This window comes from Sinocyclocheilus grahami, unplaced genomic scaffold, assembly GCF_001515645.1.
Source record: "Sinocyclocheilus grahami isolate Dianchi unplaced genomic scaffold, SAMN03320097.WGS_v1.1 scaffold913.1, whole genome shotgun sequence".
Classification (NCBI taxonomy): Eukaryota; Metazoa; Chordata; class Actinopteri; order Cypriniformes; family Cyprinidae; genus Sinocyclocheilus; species Sinocyclocheilus grahami.
In genome coordinates, this window is record NW_015506092.1 from 321,223 (window position 1) to 346,131 (window position 24,909).

The 24,909-nt window shown below is 35.6% G+C and overlaps 1 protein-coding gene across 1 annotated transcript; it reads left to right on the top strand.

The window, feature by feature from the left end:
• Window positions 1-4,639: 4,639 nt before the first annotated feature.
• LOC107564151 (bile salt export pump-like) lies at window positions 4,640-23,768 on the top strand. The gene is made up of 23 exons (XM_016249159.1): window positions 4,640-4,717; window positions 4,980-5,113; window positions 5,483-5,654; window positions 6,389-6,513; window positions 6,687-6,861; window positions 7,195-7,308; window positions 7,409-7,519; window positions 7,615-7,740; window positions 8,303-8,506; window positions 8,706-8,876; window positions 9,910-10,111; window positions 11,523-11,604; window positions 11,688-11,808; window positions 11,885-12,049; window positions 13,202-13,306; window positions 13,406-13,567; window positions 14,263-14,466; window positions 15,639-15,880; window positions 16,081-16,237; window positions 17,644-17,841; window positions 18,213-18,419; window positions 20,305-20,451; window positions 23,286-23,768. Exons 1-23 carry the CDS (start codon window positions 4,652-4,654, stop codon window positions 23,484-23,486), a joined length of 3,591 nt encoding a protein of 1,196 aa, XP_016104645.1. The 5' UTR covers window positions 4,640-4,651; the 3' UTR covers window positions 23,487-23,768.
• The last annotated feature ends 1,141 nt before the right edge of the window (window positions 23,769-24,909 follow it).

The window sequence follows — 24,909 nt, forward strand, 5'->3', positions numbered from 1 at the left end:
TGCTCTCTCAAAAATATTTTGCGCTCTCTCACGAAACGTTTGCGTTCTCCCGCAAAGATATTTGCGTTCCCTCACAAAACTTTTGCGTTCTCTCGCAAAGATATTTGCGTTCCCTTTTGTGTTCTCTCGCAAAGATATTTTGCGTTTTCTCGTAAAGATATTTTGCGTTCCCTCGCAAAGATATTTTGTTCCCTCGCAAAACTTTTGCGTTCCCTCGAGAAAATTTGCATTCCCTCGCAAAACTTTTGCGTTCTCTCGCAAAGATATTTGCGTTCCCTTTTGCGTTCTCTCGCAAAGATATTTTGCGTTCCCTCGCAAAACTTTTGCATTCTCTTGCAAAGATATTTGCGCTCCCTCGCAAAACGCAAATATCTTTTGCGAGAGAACGCAAAAGTTTTGCGAGAGAATGCAAAAAATCGGTCAAATATTTTTTCCTCCCACCCCAAATTTTTTCACTCAATCTGATTTTTTCCACCCCCATGTCCCTTTAGGGGCTCCGTACTTAATGCATCACCTTTTGGAATTTATTATTATTGTTATAATTTAATTTTTTTTGTAATTACATTTAGTAATTCAATTCATGCATACAATAATAAAAAAAAATCACAGATTAAAAAAAAAAAAAAAGAGATTTAATAAAAAATATTTTAGAGGTTTAAAAAAGTAGAAAATGCAATCTAGGTCTATATAGGTATATAGTCACAGTCCTAAGCAGAGATATTATTTATATTTTATTATAGTATTAATTAATATTTTGAATTAGCTTTTCATTTTTATATTTTCAGTTTTCATTGTAATTTTAGTTAAAGTAATTTTTATTCGTTTTTTATATTTAGCTTTAATTTATTTCATAAAATTGTATAATTTATATTTTTAGTCAATTTCAGTTTCAAGGCAGCATTTCTAATTTTCATTTTATTTTTAAGCTGAAGTTTTTCATCAAACGTTTATTTTGTTTAATTTTATTTCATATATGTTTTAATAATTTTACCTTTAGTTTACACTAGCAACACCGGTCCTTAGATCAGATCAAGCACAGCTTCCTGTGTTTGTGAATCTATAAACAGTACATTCCTGAACCGAGGAAGCGACCTCGGACTTCTTTGAAACCATCTATCAGTACTGAGCAGGAATCACTTGTGTTATTGTAAGTCCTGTGGCTGTTACTGCTCAGGGCTGCTGCACAAGTCCTTGAGGCGCATTCAAACCATTCATTTAACAGAGGCAGATATGGACCAGGGACCTGATTATAGCACTTAAAACCTGGAAAAGTCAGATTTTCATGATATGTCGAACTCTGTTTTATTTACAACTTTGAAAAATCTGTAAATCACTCTAAAAAATGCTGGGTTGTTTCAACCCAACAATTTTTAGAGTATAAGGGGGAACATTATTCTAAATAACTTTGACTGATTTTCATTATAATTATGGCGCCGTAATCCAATAGTACAATATAGACCTTGTTTCTTTTATAGCAGCATGATTCTAACGAGAAAAAAATATATAAATTAATAAGGAAGACATATCTGTCAGTTTCTCTATTTACTGTATCATCATACCCAATATTGCAAGCCCAACCTTATAGGCTTTTCTTAATAAACCAGCAACAACCCAATGGTCATTCAACCCAATTTATTACTGATGTCCATGAGATGACGTTAATAATCCGCAGTAAACCTCAATGTGATTTGATAAGTGATAGATAAATGTGATCAATATCAGGAACTCATGAACTCTTTTCACTCTATTTTGAATCTCTGTTTAGCGTAGAGAACAGACAGTGCGCACACCTTGACCTTGTCAGACTGTGATCAGGTAGTCTTATCAGTCTAATAAAGCGGAAGATAGTGTAGAGGGTGTGAACAGACTGCACTGATAGAAGAGCCCCTCTGACATGAGAGAAACACCACTGAGAGCAACAGGTATGAATCAGTCCTTCTCGCTTTCTCTATTACAAAAAAGACGAACAATTATAACGCTGTATAATGATTTGATTGAGCAGTGTAACTGGTGCTCATTTGAAATGTTATATGAAGTTGATTTGGAAATGAGATCCTTCTGATATCTCAATCGTTTCTCCTACGCTGTAAAAAATAATTGTTTTTCTTCTTCAAAATGTCATGTTTAATTCAATGTGTTACTTGCCATTTTTGTAATTGTGAAATTGTCTAGCAATTAATAAGTGAAGATTGTTATTAAAGTTTTCTCGCAAAGCAAAGGTGTCACTAATCATACATGTGTTTCCAAGAGTTAGATCTTGGCAATGTTTTATACTGCTCTCTGACTCCAAAGTTTGAAATCACAAGTTGGAGATTTTTAATTATGAACATATTTCTAATCAAATTCTCCCAAAATGAAACAAGCTGCTATTGACAGTATTTGCCCTGTAATCTAACTGGCTCATTTGTGTGTTTTTATTAATTGTTTATGTATTTATTCTGTCCATGCACTAATGGTTTTTAATTATTCTTTTAATATTTCATCAGTAATAATCATGCGAGAAGAACAGTTTAGGATTCTTAATATTCAGTAACTATGACAAAACAAAGAATTTAGTCTTATCTGTAGTCATTATGTCTGTGTGATGAACTACAGAGACAATACACTTTTACCTACTATTATTAATCTGGCACTTCATATTGATTATTTAACAGATATGTGTGATTTGATGCCGTTGGGAAGTTAAAACTGGCTAAACGGGTCTTTTTCTGTAAAACCACATTTCAGATGCAACCAATCTAAAAAATGAAGACACATACTCTGCTCCGGTCCAGAGACAAGATAGCACGGAGCGAATCACATGCGCGAGTCAGCGCAGACCACAAAATGTATCGGAGCTATTTGAATTCTACACAGAATGCTATATTTTATAGCAATATGGATGAGATTGTGGCTGGCATACCCTGTCAAATGCGGCTTTACGGAACTCAACGGCTCTGAACAGCTCTAGCTCAAGCTGTGATATAAACGAACGCTATTGGCTATTTTAAAAAGGGGCGGGGCTGCTTGATATGTCCCGCCCTGTCTTCCTGTTTCAGTTAAAATGACGTCAACACAGAGAGTAACGCTGCGTGTTTCTAAGCATTTCAGGGGACCTTTAAGATGAAATCTGCAACCTCAGCGGCCTCACAGGAAAATGTGATTGCTCATTCAAAGTGCAAGTGACTTTGAGACTTTCCATCAAAGAAATTCATTAGATGTTTTTTCTGAAATTTCTTAGGAGAAATATTTGACACAATCGACCCTTCGCAAAGACCCGCCCCCCTTAGTTACTGTTGCTACGTCACTCTCACACCACACATCATGTTCTCACTCAGTGAAAAATACATCGCGGAGCAAAGAGGAAACTGAAAACACGCAGACAGACAAGACAGAGCAGGTTACTTTTGCTATGAAACAAAGTCTCGGCTTTCAAATTTTATTTTTAATTCAAACAATAAATAGTGTTTTGTGGCTCTTTAATCATGACAGATCACTGTAGCGCCTCAGTTCAAGCGGCATGTGAACCGATCCTCTCTTTCTCTTTAATAGTTATAGCACGAAATAAACATGAATGAACATCAGAAGGTATCTTGTTTCAACCACGGAAAGACGTCAATACACACCATTTTTCAAGTTCAAGTCCACCAACGTTAATCTACTCTCTTGTCTGGTTTGTTTGTCGGACAAAATGGCAGATTCAGCGAGTCAAAAGTCGAAATCAAAAGTCCCCATTTGAGCTCCACTTAATCTTATTGCTGTTTAAGAGAAACAAATAAGAGTGAGACTAAACAGATTCAATCTTTTCTGTTTCTTAACTCTCGTTTTTATTAATATGTATATTTTATATATACAGTGTGTATATATATATATAGAATATTTTATTATTTACATAAATATATTTATTTTTTTATATGTTTCAACCACGGAAAGACGTCAATACACACCATTTTTCAAGTTCAAGTCCACCAACGTTAATCTACTCTCTTGTCTGGTTTGTTTGTCGGACAAAATGGCAGATTCAGCGAGTCAAAAGTCGAAATCAAAAGTCCCCATTTGAGCTCCACTTAATCTTATTGCTGTTTAAGAGAAACAAATAAGAGTGAGACTAAACAGATTTTTCATTATGGAAACTTAAAACAGTCCTGTTTGATTCTCATTTTCTCATTGACTCAATCTTTTCTGTTTCTTAACTCTCGTTTTTATTAATATATATATTTTATATATACAGTGTGTATATATATATATATATATATAGAATATTTTATTATTTACATAAATATATTTATTTTTTTATATTATACAAATATTTATTACATTTAATTATTTATTATTTTTTATTTACTCAATCTTTTCTGTTTCTTAACTCTCGTTTTTATTAATATGTATATTTTATATATACAGTGTGTATATATATATATAGAATATTTTATTATTTACATAAATATATTTATTTTTTTATATTATACAAATATTTATTACATTTAATTATTTATTATTTTTTATTTACTTTTTTTTTCAACAAGTTTAATAGCCAGAAGGGTTTTGTGGAAATAACTGGAAGATGGGTTCAAACATAGTAAAATGTGTCACTTTGCAGTTTGCAGTTCCAGTTGCGTATTTTAAATGTTCTTGCTCTGTCTCTCACTACAGGGTGAATATTGAGGCTGAAATGACCAAGTTTGCGTTGTACTATGTTGGAATTGGAGTTGGAGTCCTTATTCTGAGTTACTTTCAGGTATACAAGAAAGTTTGTTCTCATCTTATTTGAAACTTTTTACTGTAATGGCCATCCAGATGAATGTACTTGAAAGAAGTGGTACAATATTAATGTCTCTCTAGTATCAGAGATGCAGTCAGGGTTTTAGCATACACGTCCTTCATTTTTTAATCTCAGTAGTGCTCCAGATCTGCCAGAGACAGAGGCATTATTATGCCAGAACCTCAAGAAGTCATGTTTTCAAATTCACAGTATTCATGAGGATTCACTCTGGTTTCAGATCGCTCTCTGGGTTTCTGCTGCCGCCAGACAGATCCAGCGCATCAGGAAAATGTACTTCAGGAAGATAATGCGTATGGAGATTGGCTGGTTTGACTGCAACTCCATCGGGGAGCTGAACACGAGGATATCTGAGTAATATGTTTAAGTGTTTCCGTTGTACTATTGTTAGCTTTGTTCATGAATCTGTCATTAGTGGTGTAAAATATTCAACTTTGCATTGACAAATCAAAATGTGCATCAGATTTTTTTGGTGGACGATAAAAAATGCATGCAAATTATTTTTTGAAGTTGATTATTGGAGCATGTTTTTCGAGAAAATATTATTTCAGGTTTTCTATTTCAAAAGTTCACTTTAAATTCAATGTTACTTGACGTTTTTTTGTAATTATTAGTGAAATTTTCTAAAAGTTTCTGAGTCCTATAAAAATCCTATACACATTTTTTTACAGTGTAATAAAATCTAGTTTATTTTTCATGTTTGTGACTTCATTTTCCATGTAGTGACATCAACAAAATCAACAACGCTATAGCAGACCAGGTGTCAATCTTCATCGAGAGGATCTCAACGTTCATATTTGGCTTCATGGTGGGATTCATCGGCGGATGGAAGCTGACGCTGGTGGTGATAGCAGTGAGTCCTCTCATAGGACTGGCTGCAGGACTCATGGCGATGGTTGGTGTCAATATAAACAGTTTAATATGAAGGAGATGAACCACTTGTAGAATGCAATGTAACTTCAATGCAATGTAATGCACAAATGTAAATGTAGAAACATGATTGAGAGAAATCTCATGACATAATGCATGATTTAAAGGAACAATTCACCCGAAAATGTGATGAAAATTTACTCACCTTCTAGCAACATGTAGATGAGTTTGTTTCTTCATCAGAACAGATTTGGATAAGTTTAGCATTACATCACTTGCTCACCAATGGATCCTCTGCAGTGAATAGGTGCCGTCAGAATGAGAGTCCAAACAGCTGATAACATCACAATAATTCATAAGTAATCCACACCACTCCAGTCCATCAGTTAACATCTGGTGAAGCGAAAAGCTGCATGTTTGTAAGAAACAAATCCATCACTAAGGCATTTTTAAGGCATCTGTAATATTTCTCCATTGAAAAAAAATGGTCTCATCTGAATCAGGAGAGAAATATGCGCTGATCAAGCAAGACGAAAACAGGCCTAAACTGTTTTACACAAATATGTTGATGGATTTTGATGTGAGAGGACAACAGAGGATGGACTTTTTCACTGGAGGAAGCATTGGTTTTATTTTTTCAAAATTTTGGGTGAATTATTCCTTTAAAATGTTGTGTTTCATCATTTAATCATCCATCATGATTTTTTCCTGTTTAAGAGTGTTGTAAAACATGTAAGTGTATATTTTTTTAATGTGAAGGCTGTGGCGAGGCTGACGGGTCGTGAGTTGACGGCCTATGCTAAAGCAGGAGCAGTGGCTGATGAAGTCCTTTCCTCTCTCAGAACGGTGGCCGCTTTTGGAGGAGAGCACAAAGAGGCAGAGAGGTACAGCATGCCCTCCTTATCTGTCAGTGCAACCCTATTTACTTTTGGATATTCGGTGAGAAAACATTGAACTTTCAGCCATCTGGAATTATGTGGATTGTGAAAAGTGGGCATTATGCATTATGGAGCTGAAAAAGTATGAGGGATGTTGATGTCATTTATTATTATCACAGGTATGACAGGAACCTCGTGGTGGCCCAGGCGTGGGGTATTAAGAAGGGAGCGATCATTGGTGTGTTTCAGGGTTACCTTTGGTGCATCATATTCCTGTGTTATGCTCTGGCTTTCTGGTACGGCTCAAAACTGGTAATTGAAACCAAGGAGCTCACACCCGGCGGCCTCGTTCAGGTACAACTGCCAAGTGTGGACACAAAAGGAGATCAGTTTTTTGGACTTTTATTATTTTTTCATAATGTTTCCAGTTGCAAGTTTATTTATATGCTGTAGCACATTTTTTACATAATGGGAATTCAAAGTGCTATAAATGAAGGCAATTAAAAATAATCATAAAAGATAGATAGGAAATAAAAATGGCAATAAAAAGTATAGGAAATAAAAGAAGTAAGAAAAGTATACAGAAATAAAATTGTACAGTCCAGTCAGTAAGACGCAACACAGTGCTCAGTCAGTCAGTTTTTTAATAATATTATATTATTTTATAATGCTTTTTGTTCTCTTCAGGTGTTCTTTGGTGTTCTTATGGGTGCCATGAATCTGGGCCAGGCCTCTCCTTGTCTTGAGGCCTTTGCCTCTGGTCGAGCTGCAGCCAAGAGTATATTTGACACTATTGACAGGGTGAGAAAAACACACACACACAATTCTCACAAAATCAATGAATTTCATTCTTTCAGCTTCAGGGACAGATTAATGACTGTAACATCCTGTTCCCATACAGGAACCAGAAATCGATTGCTTCTCAGAAGAAGGTCATACGTTAGACAAAGTTAAAGGTGACATCGAATTCCACAACGTTCACTTCAACTATCCCTCCCGTCCTGAAGTGAAAGTGGGTTATGGTTTTTAGCATGCATAATTTAATCTAATGTTTGCTTGAAACAGTTAAATTCTATCCAATATTGACTGACCATATCTTGTATTCAGATATTAGATGATTTGAATGTTGTGGTTAAAGCTGGCGAGACGACTGCATTCGTTGGACCCAGTGGATCAGGAAAGAGCACAACAATCCAACTCATTCAGAGGTTCTACGACCCAAAAGAAGGAATGGTACAGTAGTTCAAACCAGAATTATTTAAGTATTATTTATATACTGTTAAAGTATGTATTAATATTTTGAATTAGCTTTTGTTTTCACATTTTCAGTTTTCTTTTTTTTCATTTAATTTCATGTAATTTTAATTGTATTTATTTTGATATGTGCTTTTGTCATTTGTATTCATTTTTTGTTTTTTAATATTTCTATTTAGCTTTCTATTTTAGTTTTAGTAATTATTTTAGGACTTTTAAGTTTTATTTATTTAAGTAAGGACTTTCAATTATTTCAACTTTTCATCAAATATATTTTGTAATATTTTAGCTTAATTTTGAGGTTTTTTTTTAAATAGTTTTATTTTTTAGTTAACAGTAACAACACTGGTTCAGATTTGTTAAACAATTTCATAGGACATCAGTTATTTCCAACAATCAATCAATAAAGGAAAAATTAATTTGTGTTATTTCATCTTATTTGTTAAAAATACTTCCTTGAATAAACACTAGTTTAAAACAGTTAAATCTAATGCCAAATGTCTGATCTGGTGTTGAAAATTAAAATTATTGTAATTTTTAGGTCACCCTGGATGGTCATGACATCAGAAGCCTAAATATCCAGTGGTTGCGTTCCCTTATTGGCATAGTGGAACAAGAGCCTGTTCTGTTCGCCACCACGATCGCGGAGAACATCCGATACGGCCGTCCTGGAGTCACCATGGAGGAGATTATAAAAGCTGCCAAACAGGCCAATGCTTACAACTTCATCATGGATCTTCCTGAGGTGCCAGTTACTGTATAAGATCAGCACATGCATTACCTCACTGATAAATTGATAAAGTAACAGAGGAAGTGCTTGGAGATATTATTTTATTTTCAAATAAAATTGTTCTTAATTAAAAGATATTTTTATAATTTTGCATATATTCAGTTTGCATATCAAACGAAATACATTTTATGACACTGTATGTCATGTCATGCAGAAATTTGACACATTGGTTGGTGAAGGTGGGGGTCAGATGAGTGGAGGGCAGAAACAAAGGATCGCCATTGCTCGAGCGCTGGTCAGGAATCCCAGAATCCTCCTGTTAGACATGGCCACATCAGCGCTGGATAACGAGAGTGAGGCTATAGTACAGGAGGCCTTGGACAAGGTGAGTTTTACAACATCCATTAACTAAGATCAAAATGTAACTTCTCCTAGAGTTTTCAAGCTACATCCATCATTTCGGCACAGTCCCTCATCCTGTCATGACTTTCTAAAGTATATCTTTTCTAACTGACCAGATTAATGCTTTTCCCATAGCTGACAGGATCTATTCTATATATCTAGCAACAGCCTAGAAACCACGTAGCAACCATTTAGATGACCTTAAAAAGCACCCAGCAACATCCTAACAACCACTTGGAACACCTTAAGTGCCCAGCAGCTTCCTAGCAACCGCTTAGAATACCTTAACCGCCCAGCAACTCCCTATCGACCAACCGTCAACCTTTTAGAACTCCTTAAGGGCCCAGCAACAACTTAGAACAACTTAAGCACCCAGCTACACCCTGGCAACCACTTAGAACACCTTAGTAAGCGCCCAACAACACCCTAGCAACTACCCAGCAAAACACTTAGAACACCTTAAATGCCCAGCAACTTCCTAGCAACCACTTACTATGCCTTAAGCACACTAGCAACCACCCGACAACCACTTAGGACGCTTTAGTGGCCCAGCAACTTCCTAGCAACCACTTAGAACACCTTAAGCATCCAGCAACACCTTAGCAACCACTTAGGACACCTTAATAAGTGGCCAACAACCACTTAGAAAACCTTAAGTGCCTAGAAACATCCTAGCAACCACCCAGCACACCACTTAGAATACCTTAAGTGCCCAGCAACACCTTAGCGACCACCCAACAAGCACTTAGAACAGCTTAACAAGTACCCAGCAACACCCCTGGGAACTCCCTAGCAACTGCCTAGCAGCCATTTAACACCTTAGCAACCACCCAGAACACCATAGCAGCCACACAGCTGCCCATGTATTCATAAGATGTAAATAAACCTTTGAGACTTTTTTCTGGACAGACTTTCCTTTTCTAGTTATTATAATAAATTTTAGTATCCTATAATTTAATGTTGCATGTTGTACTGAATTATGAACTTGCACACACTCATTCAATGACATTTTTCAGGCTCAACAGGGAAGAACGACTATCAGCATCGCACACCGCCTGTCCACCATCCGTAACGCCGATGTAATTGTGGGCTTTGAGCATGGACGTGCTGTAGAGAGAGGCACACACAGCCAGTTACTGGACAGAAAGGGAGTTTACTTTACCCTAGTCACACTCCAGACTCAAGGAAAGGATGCAGACAGTGATAAACCAGAAAAGAGTGAGTACGGGGACTTTTGGAAATCATTTCCACAAGTCCAGGTTTGCATATTGCTTCACCCAAAAATTAACATTCATGTCATTGGAAACCTGTATGTTGGTGATTTTCTGTGAACCACAAAAGCAGAAATTTAGCATTATTTCACCAGTGAATTTCCATGCATTATAAGCTATGTGTCCATCCATGTATTTTTATGTGAATTTAAAAAAAATAATAATAACACTGGATGGTATGGAAACCCATTTCTGCCACTGAATAAAATAAAAATAAAAAAAGGTAATTGTGACTTTTTATCTTTGACATTTTTTCTCTGAATTGTGTGATATAAACTCACAATTATGACGTTTTTTTCTCAAAATTGTGAGATATAAACTCAATTCTGAGGAAAAAAGTCAGTCTTATTTATAACTCACAGTTGCGAGTTTATCTCATAATTCTGAGAAAGAAGTCAGAATTACGAGATATAAACTCGCAGTTGCAAATAAAAAAAAGTCTGAATTGCATCCAGACTCAAGGAAAGGATGCAGACAGTGATAAACCAGAAAAGAGTGAGTACGGGGACTTTTGGAAATCATTTCCACAAGTCCAGGTTTGCATATTGCTTCACCCAAAAATTAACATTCATGTCATTGGAAACCTGTATGTTGGTGATTTTCTGTGAACCACAAAAGCAGAAATTTAGCATTATTTCACCAGTGAATTTCCATGCATTATAAGCTATGTGTCCATCCATGTATTTTTATGTGAATTAAAAAAAAATAATAATAACAGTGGATGGTATGGAAACCCATTTCTGCCACTGAATAAAATAAAAATAAAAAAGGTAATTGTGACTTTTTATCTTTTTTTATCTTTGACATTTTTTCTCTGAATTGTGTGATATAAACTCACAATTATAACTTTTTTTCTTAAAATTGTGAGATATAAACTAAATTCTGAGGAAAAAAGTCAGTCTTATTTATAACTCACAGTTGCGAGTTTATCTCATAATTCTGAGAAAGAAGTCAGAATTACGAGATATAAACTCGCAGTTGCAAATAAAAAAAAGTCTGAATTGCAAGATATGAACTTGCAATTGTGAGGCAAAAATGTCAGAATTGCGATTATATATCACGCAATTGAAAACAAAGGATGGAAATGCTTTATTTGCAAATGTTTTATGCAGTACTCTAATTTAATTTTGCAACTTTGGATGGAAGCATAGCAGTAGTTACTACATCTGTCAAGGACAATAACACAACAACATAAAAACAGTCCGCATTACTTGTATTTTGCACTATGTTCTTCTGAAGCGATGCAATAAAATGAAGGTGCATGGAGATAGTGTTGAACGACATGAGGGTGAATGACATTGTGTACATTTTTGGGTGAACAGTTTCTTTAAACACTAACATGATACTGAATCACACAGCTGCTGAGACAAACTTTACAGAGGAGGATGGGTTTGAGAAAGTAAGGCGCTTCAGCAGAGGAAGTTATGAGAGCTCCTTAAGGTACATAAGCATTATGACATTTAATATTATCTGAGAGGAGTGTCGAAATTTTCTCTTTTTAAATTAAAATGCCTTTCCTATAGGCGTTCTTTGAGACAGCGATCGCATTCTCAGATGTCAAACAACATTCCGGATGCCATATCTGGAAAATTCGAGATCCACGCAGACCAATTTGAAATGGAGGAAGCTGAAGCAAACAACAAGGTCTGGAACTGAATACAGGTGAATACAGTATTTCTGCTTTCTATATTTATCTAAAGTTCCCTATCTTGTCTTGCAGAAGAGCAAGGGTGAAGATAAAGAGGTCATTGAAGCGGCTCCTGTGGCGCGAATCCTGAAGTATAACCGTCCTGAGTGGCCGTATATGCTGCTGGGCTCTTTAGGTGCTGCTATTAATGGATCTGTCAACCCCATCTATGCTCTTTTATTCAGTGAAATCCTTGGGGTGAGACATACACACATGAACATGAGATACAATCTGTTTAGTGTTGTTTACTAAGGCAATTCTGTCTTTTACTATTATTTATCCCCAACCCTAAGTATTAAACTTCGATGTGTACCTTGTTGAAAGGGTTTTGAATAAAATGCAGCATCCCATTAGTTGGCAACCATATAAACATTGCCTGCGCTATTCATAGTTTTCTCATGACGTCACACATCACATCACATTTTATTTCAATCAATCAAAATGTTTTTATGGTTCTAGTTTTATAATAACCCACGCTAGGCAGGTTTTGCACGAGTAAACACTACTCATCTTTAGTGTGTGTATCATCTGTTATTAAAGGGTTAGTTCACCCAAAAATGAAAATGCTGTCATTAATTACGCACCGTCTTGTTGTTCCAAACCCGTAAGACCTTTGTTCATCTTCGGAACACAATTTAAGATATTTTTGATGATTTCTGAGGGCTCTCTGACCCTCCCATAGACTGCAAGGTAACTACCACGTTCAAGGTCCAGAAAAGTACCAAGATGATCGACAAAGTAGTCCGTGTGACATCAGTGGTTCAACTGTAAAGTTACGAAGCCACGAGAATACTTTTTTGCGCAAAGAAAACAAAAATAACGACTTTATTCCACATTTTCGTCTCTACTGAGTCACTTGTGGATGCGCGTTCACTGACCCAGATCCGGCGTGATGACCTTATTACGCCGGATCTGGGTCAGCGCCGCCACACGCTCGCGTCATGGTACTGTCGTGAACCCGCATCCACAAGTGACTCAGTAGAGACGAAAATGTGGAATAAAGTCGTTATTTTTGTTTTCTTTGTGCAAAAAAGTATTCTCGTAGCTTCGTAACTTTACAGTTGAACCACTGATGACACACGGACTACTTTGTCGATCATCTTGGTACTTTTCTGGACCTTGAACGTGGTAGTTACCTTGCTGTCTATGGGAGGGTCAGATAGCCCTCAGATTTCATCAAAAATATCTTTAATTGTGCTCCGAAGATGAACGAAGGTCTTACGGGTTTCCAACAACACGAGGGTGAGTAATTAATGACAGAATTTTCATTTTTGGGTGAAGTAACCCTTTAAGTGTATTCTGTTATTAAACACAGGAATGGAGTTTAACAATATCATGGTTGCTTTTCAGACATTCTCCATTCAAGACCTGGATGAACAACGGAGGCAGATAAATGGGATTTGCATTTTGTTTGTCAGCATAGGAGTCATGAGCTTCTTTTCACAGTTCTTACAGGTATTCCCACAGTTCCTTGGAAAGGTTTTGTCCTTTTTCCATGAGAAGTGTGTGTTATTATTACAGCAGATCACTGATACTGTGATATGTTTATTGCAGGGCTACTCTTTTGCCAAATCAGGAGAGCTGTTGACTCGCAGGCTGAGGAAGGTTGGATTTCAGGCAATGTTGAAGCAAGAGATCGGCTGGTTCGACAACCCCATTAACAGTCCCGGTGCTCTGACTACCAGACTAGCCACTGACGCCTCCATGGTGCAGGGCGTGAGTGACAAAAGAAAATACAATACTAACAAAAAATGTTCCAAAGTTGGAGAAAACACTCATTTCATGTGCAAAGGGGTATTTCTTGAAGCAAAAAAACTTATTTTAAAAATTTATATAAAACAAACTTGTGATTTTGGCACATAGAAACATTACTAACATTATAAGTGGACTTTAGGGTGAAAAGTTACATTAAGACGTTTTTTAACCTTTAAGGATTGCAGGAAAGTACAATACTAACAAAAAATGTTGCATAGCTGGAGAAAACACTCATTTCATATGCAAATAGGGTTTTTTTTTAAAGGTGCAGCAGCGAAAAACTTCTAAGGATCAGAGAGAGCAAAGAAAATTTATATAAATAAAACTGATTGAATTTGGCACACAGAAACTTTACTAACATTAATTAGACCTTTTTGGGGGAGTTGCATAAAATTACATAAAGTTTCATGTTTAGAGTTTACAAGAAAATACAATAATAACAAAATTTTTTGCAAATCTGAAGAAAGCACTCATTGATAAGCAAAGGTCATGTTTTGAAAAGGCGCAAAAGCAAAAAAAATAAAAAAAAACTTTGACATACAAAACAATTGGAAAAAGTACATTATAAAAATTGTATGATATGCACCTTTTAAGATATACATAATTTATATGGTTATGTGTGTGTTTGATTTTGTGTAATGTGCTCTTCACCAAAGGCTACAGGCTCACAGATCGGCATGATCGTGAATTCACTGACCAACATCGGTGCTTCCTTCATAATTGCGTATTACTTCAGCTGGAAACTGAGTCTAGTGGTCACCTGCTTCCTTCCTCTCATCGGCCTGTCTGGAGTTTTTCAAGCTAAAATGCTGACAGGATTTGCTAATGAGGATAAAAATGCACTGGAGGCTGCTGGACAGGTACAGTAAAAGTCATGTAAAATAAGGTCTGATTCATTCATTTAAATGCATCATTCGTGCTTTCACTGAGGCAGCAAACACACATGCATAAAATGCAACCAGTGTAGTCAGATTTGTAAATGAATCACCAGTTCCTTTTAAATGAATCGGTCAGAAAGTCTCATTAATCAGCCTCAAAGTCATAATAATTGGTTTGAATCCACTATTTACTAATCATTCAGAGTGGTTTTTGGCCTACTCACTCAGTAATTAATTTGAATGACTGAAGTCATTAATGTCATCATATCCAATTCAAAATCAGTCGGTTGTGTACTTATGTACTGTTTTAGTATTGAGAAAGATGTACATCTGGAGTTTTGTTGCAGTAAATAGTACTTTAGTTTAAGACAAACGTGATATGTTAAGTAGTATTGTTTTTATGTAGCATTTAGCATTGAATAGGAACAATTATATTGGTATACCTCAAAATTACTAAAAGAATTAAGGAATATGAATTGGAATCATTTAGTAGAATCAGAATCATTAAATACCTTACAAAACCTATCCCTATCTGTTCAATGATATGTGAAAATATATTAACAAAAATAAACGTCATGCACTTCCATTCAAAAATGTAGGTTCAGTAAGATTTTAATTTAAGAAATTATTATGCATTAAATTGATCAAAAGTGACAGTAAACATATTTATAATGTCACAAATGATTCCGATTTCAAACAGAAAGTTTAAAAGAACAGTGTTTATTCATCATATATCCTGAAATCAAATGTATCTGGGTTTCTACAAAAATATTAAACAGCACAACTGTTTTCAACACTGATAATAAAAAGAAATGTTTCCTGAGCATCAGATCAGCATATTAGAATGATTTCTGAAGGATCATGTGACACTGATGCTGAAAATTCAGCTTTGCATGACATGAATAAATTATATTTTAAAATATATTCAAATAGAAATTGTAATAATATTTCATAATTTTACTGTATTTTTTTATCAAATAAATGCTGCCTTGGTGAGCAGAAGAGACATCTTTCAAAAACATCTTGCCGAACCCAAACCTTTGTGTCCTGCATGTTTTGCTCTGGCCTATTTCACAAATGAGAATCCTGCCCAATGAAAGTACCATTATTTTTGTTATGCATATCAGTGTAAATTGTGCTCTCTATTCATACAGGTGTCCAGTGAAGCTCTGAGCAACATCAGGACCATCGCCGGTTTAGCCAAAGAGAAACACTTTGTGTCTCAGTATGAAGAGCAACTACAAACACCATATAAAGGGGCAAAGAAAAAAGCTCATGTTTATGGGATCTGTTTTGCATTCGCCCAATGTGTCATTTTCATGGCCTTCGCTGCCTCTTTTAGATACGGTGGCTATCTGGTCAGTAATGAGGGGCTTCCATACATGATGGTGTTCAGGTGAGTGCTTAGTACAGTGTTGTTGTTTTTTATAAAAGCAAAGATTGTGGCTTAGTTAACATACTCATTAAAAATGAATGTCTGTATTAATGCATATAAATGCACGCAGTTTATACAACCTGGCATCAGTTAGAGGGAATTGTTTGAACAGATCAAGTAATCAGTGTCCTTAATAGATGCTGTGTGTGTTTATTTCTCAGAGTCATTTCAGCTCTGGTGACCAGTGCCACTGCACTTGGCAGAGCTTCATCTTTCACACCAGACTACGCCAAGGCCAAGATTGCTGCTGCCCAACTTTTCAAACTGTTGGACAGGGTTCCCAAAATTAGCATCAGCAAAACAGAAGGACAAAGTTGGGTAAGAGAACATCTGTTTTTTTCCTCCCAGCTGTTAACTTCCGTAATTTTTCTAACTTCCAACCATATGCCTTCGAAACCCAACAGGTCAAGGTTTGGTTAGTTAGCATGGCTGGTATAACTACACCATTCTGTGGGCAAAATGCATCTTTCTCCATTGATGGCATTCATAATTAGCTGAAACTTTGTGAATTTGAATGTGCAAACTGATCAAAAGAAAGAGTTTCTGATGGCTGGTTGTCTAAATGAAAGTGTGGGCTGCTCCTCTGAATTTATTTATTTATTTATTTATTATTATTATTATTTTATTTTTTTACATAGTCTACTTCTGGTCATAGTAAGAAATAAGTGTGATTGATTAATTCATATTTTTTTATATTTTATTGTTTTACTTATTTTGTTTTATTTTATTCCATAATTTATTTTGTTTTATATTTCATGTTTTATTTTCTATTTTGTTTTATTTTTCGTCATGACCTATTTCAGTGATATCTGCCAGGTGGAATGGACATTTTGTGCATATTATAAAAATAAATGCTTACAGTTGGTTTTTATTTTACTTTATTTTATTTTCTATTTCATATTTTATTTGAATTTACATTTTACTTCATATTATATTTTTATTAGATTTTTCAGTTTTATTAGATTTTTTTTTATTTAACTTTATTTTTCTATTTTATTTTAGCATTTTTATGTTAATAGTTATTTTGTTTAATTTTCCCCATTACCTATTTCAATGACATTTGTCAGGTGGTAGGGACATTTGCCTATCACACATGCTAAAAAACAACAACTTACTGACACATAGTAAGAAATGGTTATAAAAACTGAAACAGAAGCGAAACAAGTAATAGGAAAGAGGAGAAATAAAAAGCGATATTTATCCTTTGCCGGTGTCCTGCCCGGTGGAGTCGCACGGTAGGGTCGATGGTCTTTACACTCTTCGGTCTTCACACGAGGAGGCCGTCATGCGACAGCTGCCACGGTAAACTAAGCTTTTTTATACCTGTCTACCAAAATACTAAATTAATTCAGCAGGACACACTTTCCATATTTTCTCCACAACAAATGGCCAAGCAAGCGCAGACACTGACAAGATACGCGATACAGAACGAGACCAAACGCAATATCAGCACGTCTCCACACAGTAAACAAAACAAGCGTTATTCAACCAAAGAAATGCTTACAGACACCATCAAATGTATTATTTCTGAAGTATTTTGTGACTTTAGCATGTCTGTTCTCTGTGACATCGTCTACATGCTAGTGTACACCTAAAAGTTGCCAATAATAACTTTTAGCAGACATACTATAAAATGTGCAGTCTTTGTCAAGTTGACAAAGTTCAATGATAAATCCTCTTTTTTTGCCTTATAAAATATGATGTTCTCTTCTATGCTGTTACAGGATGACTTTAAGGGCCAAATAGAATTCAAAGGGTGCAGGTTCACGTATCCCAGCAGGCCAGACATCCAGGTTTTGAGGGGACTGGAGGTGTCAGTACATCCAGGACAGACTCTTGCTTTTGTGGGTAGCAGCGGCTGCGGGAAGAGCACCAGTGTTCAACTGCTGGAGCGATTCTACGACCCCAATGAAGGACAAGTGGTATGGAACCACATTTATTGGATAATTACATAAATGCATTTAGCAGATACTTTTAACCAAAGCAACTTACAAAGCAGAACAAAAGCAATTTGTCACAGAGCCAACAGTATTAGTCATTTTAATGCATATTTAATTTGCTCAGAAATTCCTTAAATCTAAAGCCATTGCATTATTGCAAGAATTATTACCAGATAGATTTTAAAAGATTCACAATGTAATCTAAAAATAATCATGTCATTTCGCCAAAAATACACAAAACTGCAGTAATTAGATGCTATTAAAATATCTCTTAATACAAGTCAGAAGATGAGGAAGGATTGCAAAATCCTCGATTGTGACAAACCAACCATGACTTTCGGTTACTGCCCTAGCTGATCGATGGACGTCCATCTGCGAGCATCAGCGTGCCCTTCCTGAGGTCTCAGATTGGCATCGTATCTCAGGAGCCGGTGCTGTTTGACTGCAGTATTGCAGAGAATATCCAGTATGGCGATAATTCTCGTACCATGAGCATGGAGGAGATTATAGAGGCTGCTAAGAAGGCCTATCTGCACGATTTTGTGATGACACTACCTGATGTAAGTTATGCATTCCTTTTATTCATGACTGACCATTTGGATTTACAGATATCAAGTTTAAATATGGCTTAAAGTCAACATTTGTTTGTCCATTTTATATCTGTAATTGACTGTATTTACAAGTAAAGTAGGTTATTCTTTATATATATATATACACACACAGGGGTGCACATAAGTTTTTCAGTCTGGTTCTCATGAGAGCACCGGGAGATTTAGTTTGGTGCTCACACTGCATATAGTGTGACTCATAAATATAACTATAAAATATAAAATAATTAATAATAGTGATAATAGTATTGTTGCTATTTATTTTCTATTTTTAAATAAACAAAATAATAGAGTGTGATAATACTATTATATATTAAAATAAAAAGTATTTTAAAAAATACAATTATTTTATAGTACACTTAAAAATACAATTCTAATATTTACATTTTTGTTTTTATTAAATTTAAATTTTTATATGAATTTTCATAATTTTCAAACCTAAAATCAGCCAGTTTTTATTTTGTCGGGTTGCTGGTAAGTATATGCGTTGCTGGTTGTAGTGCTGCAGAGTGAAGCGCGTCAGTGAATGAAATGAGTTTTGCATTTTGCTGTGAAACCAGCTTAGATTTATGATTTCAGTTTGAATGGAAATCTTATACACTGCACTCAAAGGTAGACACACATCCGCCATTAAAGCAAGTAACAGTGAGTAAAACAATGGTAATGTGTGTGAATAGAGTATTAGTGTAAGCGAGATTAGCGGCAACCACGCTGGCGATGCTAGCGGGCTATATGCTAATAGCGGACTCGGAAGTCAAAAATAGAACTAGTGCTAACAAAGCGCTCTGATTGTTTTTGTTGTAGAATACGATAGGGGATATATTCACACGTTATAAAACTGAAAAAGGATGGTGTATAAAATTGATTTTAAGATAAAAAATTAGACGACAAAGAATTAACTTGACGGAGCTCAAACTCAAACCACACGGCAGCAACAAACAGCTAGTTAGTTGTAGTATTACAGTTAGTTGATCTAAAACGGTGATTGTGTTTAAACAGCTGTCAACCATGTAGGTACACAAATGAGCGGTCTGAAATTATGAACAGCGCATTTTTTTATTTGGACAGGCATGCGCACCACTTATGTGCACCTCTGTGTATATATATATTCTAACTTCATGAACAAAGGTAGCTGAGAAAATAAATCTGCATGGTTTATCCTTTATCCCAGATCCATGTTGGTGCTTCTCCTCTTCAGTTCACCCCACTTATTTTCTATAGGGTTCAGGTCAGGGAACTGGGACGGCCGTGGCAGAAGCTTCCTTTTGTGCTGATTTTGATGTTTGTTTTTGGATCATTGTCCTGATGGAAGATACACAATACTTCGTTTTTTACTAAAATTATGTTAAAATGTGAATATCAAATATGATCTTCAGGCTTTTGAGGAATGTTTAGTTGTTCTCTCAATCATCATTGTATTGCATTGTATTGCATGTTTTGAAACAACAGAGCTTTGATCATCAAACTAAGCATTTAAATACCATCTTACTAAGACAAATTATTGGGAGATATAGAGTGAAAACTAAAATTTCTATGAGTTTTAGTAATCTGCAATACTGTTATAAAGATCTCATTGATTTACAATACAAGCAGAATTTCCACGTACATATGGCCATATAAATATCAGCATCTGCACCAAATTGCATATTTATTTTTTCCCTCCTTGAGTATGAGCTACATGTTCTCACTATATAAATCATAAAAGCCTGATATATCAAATATGGTACAAAACATAAAACACACATGCAAACTTTTTTGTTTCGATTTTCAATAAACCGTTCCATTTATTAAAAAAACAAAAAAGAAGATTTTTCTAATTATTGTTGTTGTTTTTCAGAAATATGAAACTCAGGTCGGTGCTCAAGGCTCTCAGCTGTCCCGCGGTCAGAAACAGCGCATAGCGATCGCAAGGGCCGTCGTCAGAAACCCTAAAATCCTGCTGCTGGATGAAGCCACGTCTGCTCTCGATACTGAGAGTGAGAAGGTAAAACTATATCAGTGTGTGAATGAATGAATGAAATCTGAATTGCATAATCAAATTCCCAAAATTAAATACTTGTAATTAGATATTGTGTTTTAAAATACTCCTATTCAGACTACAGTTACTTTTTATTGATTACTTAAAGGTGCTGTATGTAGGATTGACACCGAGGGTTTGAACTAGGTATTGCAGTCCAAATTCAAAATATTGGAGAGGGTTTTTTTCACCCGGCCCCTACTTCTCAAACTTGACGCACTTAGAGTCACTCATAAACCTTTGAATGCTAAAAGGTCTTAATACTTTCAAAGAAAAATGGGTTGCAAGTGTTTAAATGGATAATGAATAGGAGCTTGAAGCAGACATTTCGATGTTTTAGGTGGATGTTTTATGTGCTTGCTAGATATGATTCAAGTCCCTCCTTTAATGTAAGTCTGTGGGATTCTTTTTATCCCTCTTTATTGTCCATTTGGCAAAAAACAAGTATAATTGCTTAAAGGTGCTGTACGTAGGATTGACACCGAGTGGTTGAACTAGGTATTGCAGTCCAAATTCAAAATATTGGAGAGGGTTTTTTTCACCCGGCCCCTCCTCCTCAAACTTGACGCACGCGCAGGTTGCCAGATTGATGACACCAACAGGAACAAGCGCACATGACGATGAATGAAATGAAATGCGCTGTGTTTTCCGCCAACTGGCAACCCGGGGTGCCGAAATACAATTGGGTAACCTGGAGTGGGCGGGTTTCACAAACCAAAACAAAGACCGACATCAACAAGCGCACATGACGATGAATGAAATGAAATGCGCTGTGTTTTCCGCCAACTGGCAACCCAGGGTGCCGAAATACAATTGGGTAAACTGGCAGTGGGCGGGTTTCACAAAGCAAAACAAAGACCGACATTCCGGCCCGGAACACACATTTTCAAAAGAGAATAACTGACTGTAGCATTGTTTTTCAGATAAACAAGTATGTTAACTTAGCATGTTTCTTAAATATCTGCAAACATATTATGGTATTTGTATGCTTTAGTAGAGCCAAAAACTTACATACAGCACCTTTAATATTCATAAAATGGCAGTAAGTTATTCCTAATTCATTGATTCTCCCAAATTTCTGAAATTTTCCAATTTTGTGGAATTGCACACACAACGAGTGTTTTATTTAGATTTTTGATTTTAAAAATATTTATTTCAATTTTAACAATTTTAAGATTTAATTACTGAATAGCTTTTAAATGATTCACAAACCCCCTGCAGTACCTTCACGAACTCTGGTTTGGGAAACCCTGACAAATGTAGTGTTTAATGCAATTCATGTTGTTGATAACAAGATTCTATTCAAATTAATTGGTAAATGAGTTAATATGGGGGTAGAATTGTTGCTTTATTCCAAATAAATAGATTATGATCCACAAATAAATGTAAAGAGATTATCAAAAATTAAACATATTGACGAATAAATAGAATGAGATCCACAAGTAAATCTTAGCGTTTCACAAACATGAAATAAATTCACAAATAAATAAAATGCAATTTGCAAATAAAAAGCATATTCACAAATATCTTTTTAAGTCACAAACACAACTTTGCCTGGCATTCATTTGTGAATCACTCGCTGTGCATTTGTGGATTTTGAAACATTTCTACAAATGCGTGGACTCCACCCACCGTCTACTCAAACCAATCAGATAACAGCCTCACTTCGCTGCTACGATTGGTCAGCGAAGTGAGGCTGTTATCTGATTGGCCACGCATTTGTGGATTGGTGTGTCTCTCGATGCTAGAAATGTTTCAAAATCCACAAATGCACAGCGAGCGATCCACAAATGTGCGCAGCGATCTACAAATGCACGGGACGCGATTCACAAATGAATGCCAGGCAAAGTTGTGTTTGTGACTTAAAAAGATATTTGTGAACATGTTTTTTATTTGCAAATCTCATTTTATTTATTTGTGGATCTAATTCTATTTATTCGTCAATATGTTTAATTTTTGTTAATCTCTTTACATTTATTTGTGGATCATAATCTATTTATTTAGAATAAAGCAACAATTCTACCCCGATAAGTTAAGGGCCTTTCACACTGAGCGTGATTAAGCGACGCGTATATACAACGTGAAAACAAAATCCACAAATGCACAGCGAGCGATCCACAAATGTGCGCAGCGATCTACAAATGCACGGGACGCGATTCACAAATGAATGCCAGGCAAAGTTGTGTTTGTGACTTAAAAAGATATTTGTGAACATGTTTTTTATTTGCAAATCTCATTTTATTTATTTGTGGATCTAATTCTATTTATTCGTCAATATGTTTAATTTTTGTTAATCTCTTTACATTTATTTGTGGATCATAATCTATTTATTTAGAATAAAGCAACAATTCTACCCCTATAAGTTAAGGGCCTTTCACACTGAGCGTGATTAAGCGACGCGTATATACAACGTGAAAACGTTCTTGAATCAAAACAAAAGATCCTATTGGAGCTATTCACATTGATCAATCGTGATGCGACAAGACAAATTTCTTTTTCCCAACCACTGTTGATTTCCCCCCCCCATCGCCTCATGTTGAAATGAGCCATCCAATTAGATTTGAGCTTTAGATCACGTGCCCAGAGATTAAACTTAATCTTAGGAGGTTAAAAGTAATCAAAAAGTAGTTGGATTATATTACATAATATGTGTAATGTTATAGGCCACGTTACTAACTACAACTTTCATCATGTAATTTGTATTCAAGAATGGACCACAATTTGCAAGTGTCTACTCAGCACTGTTTGTCTGTATTTTTGAACACTTTAATGCACAAATGTGTTTGGTTTTCAATCTTCAGGTTGTTCAAGCGGCTCTGGATGAGGCCCGTCAGGGACGTACGTGTATCGTCATTGCTCACAGGCTTTCCACCATTCAGAGTGCTGATATCATCGCTGTGATGTCACAGGGTGTGGTCATCGAGAAAGGGACCCATGAGGAGCTCATGGCCAGGAAAGCAGCATACTACAAACTTGTCACCACAGGGGCCCCTATTAGTTAAAAAATATATAGCGTTTGGACAAGCAGGTAGTCCCACCTCAAACTCACAGCATTACTTGAGCAATCGTTGGTTTGTCTGGTTTAGTTAGGCTGTTCAAACAGATTACATCTCATTACATTTGGTGATGGAATTACTTAACTATTGTTGAGGTGTTTTTTATTGATTTGTATTTATTGATAAGTGGATGTTTATTGTGTCTTGACAATATCCTCTATGGGTTTGAATTATACTAAGACAGTTCAGGTGTGGCTAGTCAACCTGGATGACCTGCACTCTAAAAAATGCTGGGCTGTTTCAACCCAACTTTGGGTCAAATATGGACTAACCCAACTTTTGGGTTAAAAATTGAATGTAAAAATTTAACCCAACAGCTGGGTTAGTCCATATTTGACCCAAAGTTGGGTTGAAACAACCCAGCATTTTTTAGAGTGTGTATTTTGTTTGTTGTTTTCAAGAAACTGAGTGAAAATGTAGTGTATCAAAATGTGTAACATGCATACATTTGATTTGTACTAAAAGGTTGTAGAGATTCGACTTATTGTAGCAGCTGAAGATATGGTGTCCTTGAACTGTAGTGATAATAGTACAGGACTGATTACATGTTCATAATCACTGATACCTTCATGCTCAGTCATTGTTTAATGTAGTGCCATGTGTGATCTGGTTTTGATGTCTCACTTATTGTCACTCAAATGTTACTGATCAACAATTTGTATAATTGAAACATATTTGTCACTATTAATTTTGTCTTCAATGACAAAAAATGGGTATATGGTTATGACCTTTGCCTAAATTGTGCTCATTTAGCTTAGTAACAATAGTATGGTATTAAGTTTCTTCTTGCTTGTTTATTTGTTCCACAGGCCTAAGGGGGCATACAGTTGTTGTAAAGGGAATTTAAAAAAAAATAAAAGTACTGGAAATATCAACTTAAAATGTTTGACATTACCTTTCTGAAAGAAAACAGCTTGAACCAGCCTACTAAGGTTTGTTGGTCTTGCAAGTTGGCACTCTGCTGGTTTAAGTTGTTAACTAATTAGTCTCCCAAGACTGAGCAGCTCAAAACTGCCTAAATCACTCTAAAACTGGCCCACAGATCACTCTGACCAGGCTAGTGTTGGCTTGGTTTTTCTTTCAACAGGGTATCTGTAAAACAGTGGAAAGATCAAATGTAAACACTACATTTTAGATGAGATTAGTTTAGTGGAAAGACCAGAGGACCACAAAACAGCCTGATATGAAAATGTAAATGGCTGAATATTGTGTTTTAATTTTTATATACCTCATCAAAAACACTCTGCAGTACACTAATGCTGATGAAATCCCTGTATGATTATCTTGCACTGAAAATAACAGTCTTACTTACAATTCCAGTATTTAGGTAAGAAGATAAGACAAGCCTTACAAAATAGTCTGGCTAAAA

Excerpts from the sequence above, each read along its gene's own strand:
- LOC107564151 (XM_016249159.1), top strand. The coding sequence starts at position 4,652 with ATGACCAAGTTTGCGTTGTACTATGTTGGAATTGGAGTTGGAGTCCTT. Across the intron at positions 5,114-5,482 it reads CTGAACACGAGGATATCTGA|TGACATCAACAAAATCAACA; the intron begins GTAATATGTTTA and ends TTTTCCATGTAG. Across the intron at positions 7,309-7,408 it reads TATTTGACACTATTGACAGG|GAACCAGAAATCGATTGCTT; the intron begins GTGAGAAAAACA and ends GTTCCCATACAG.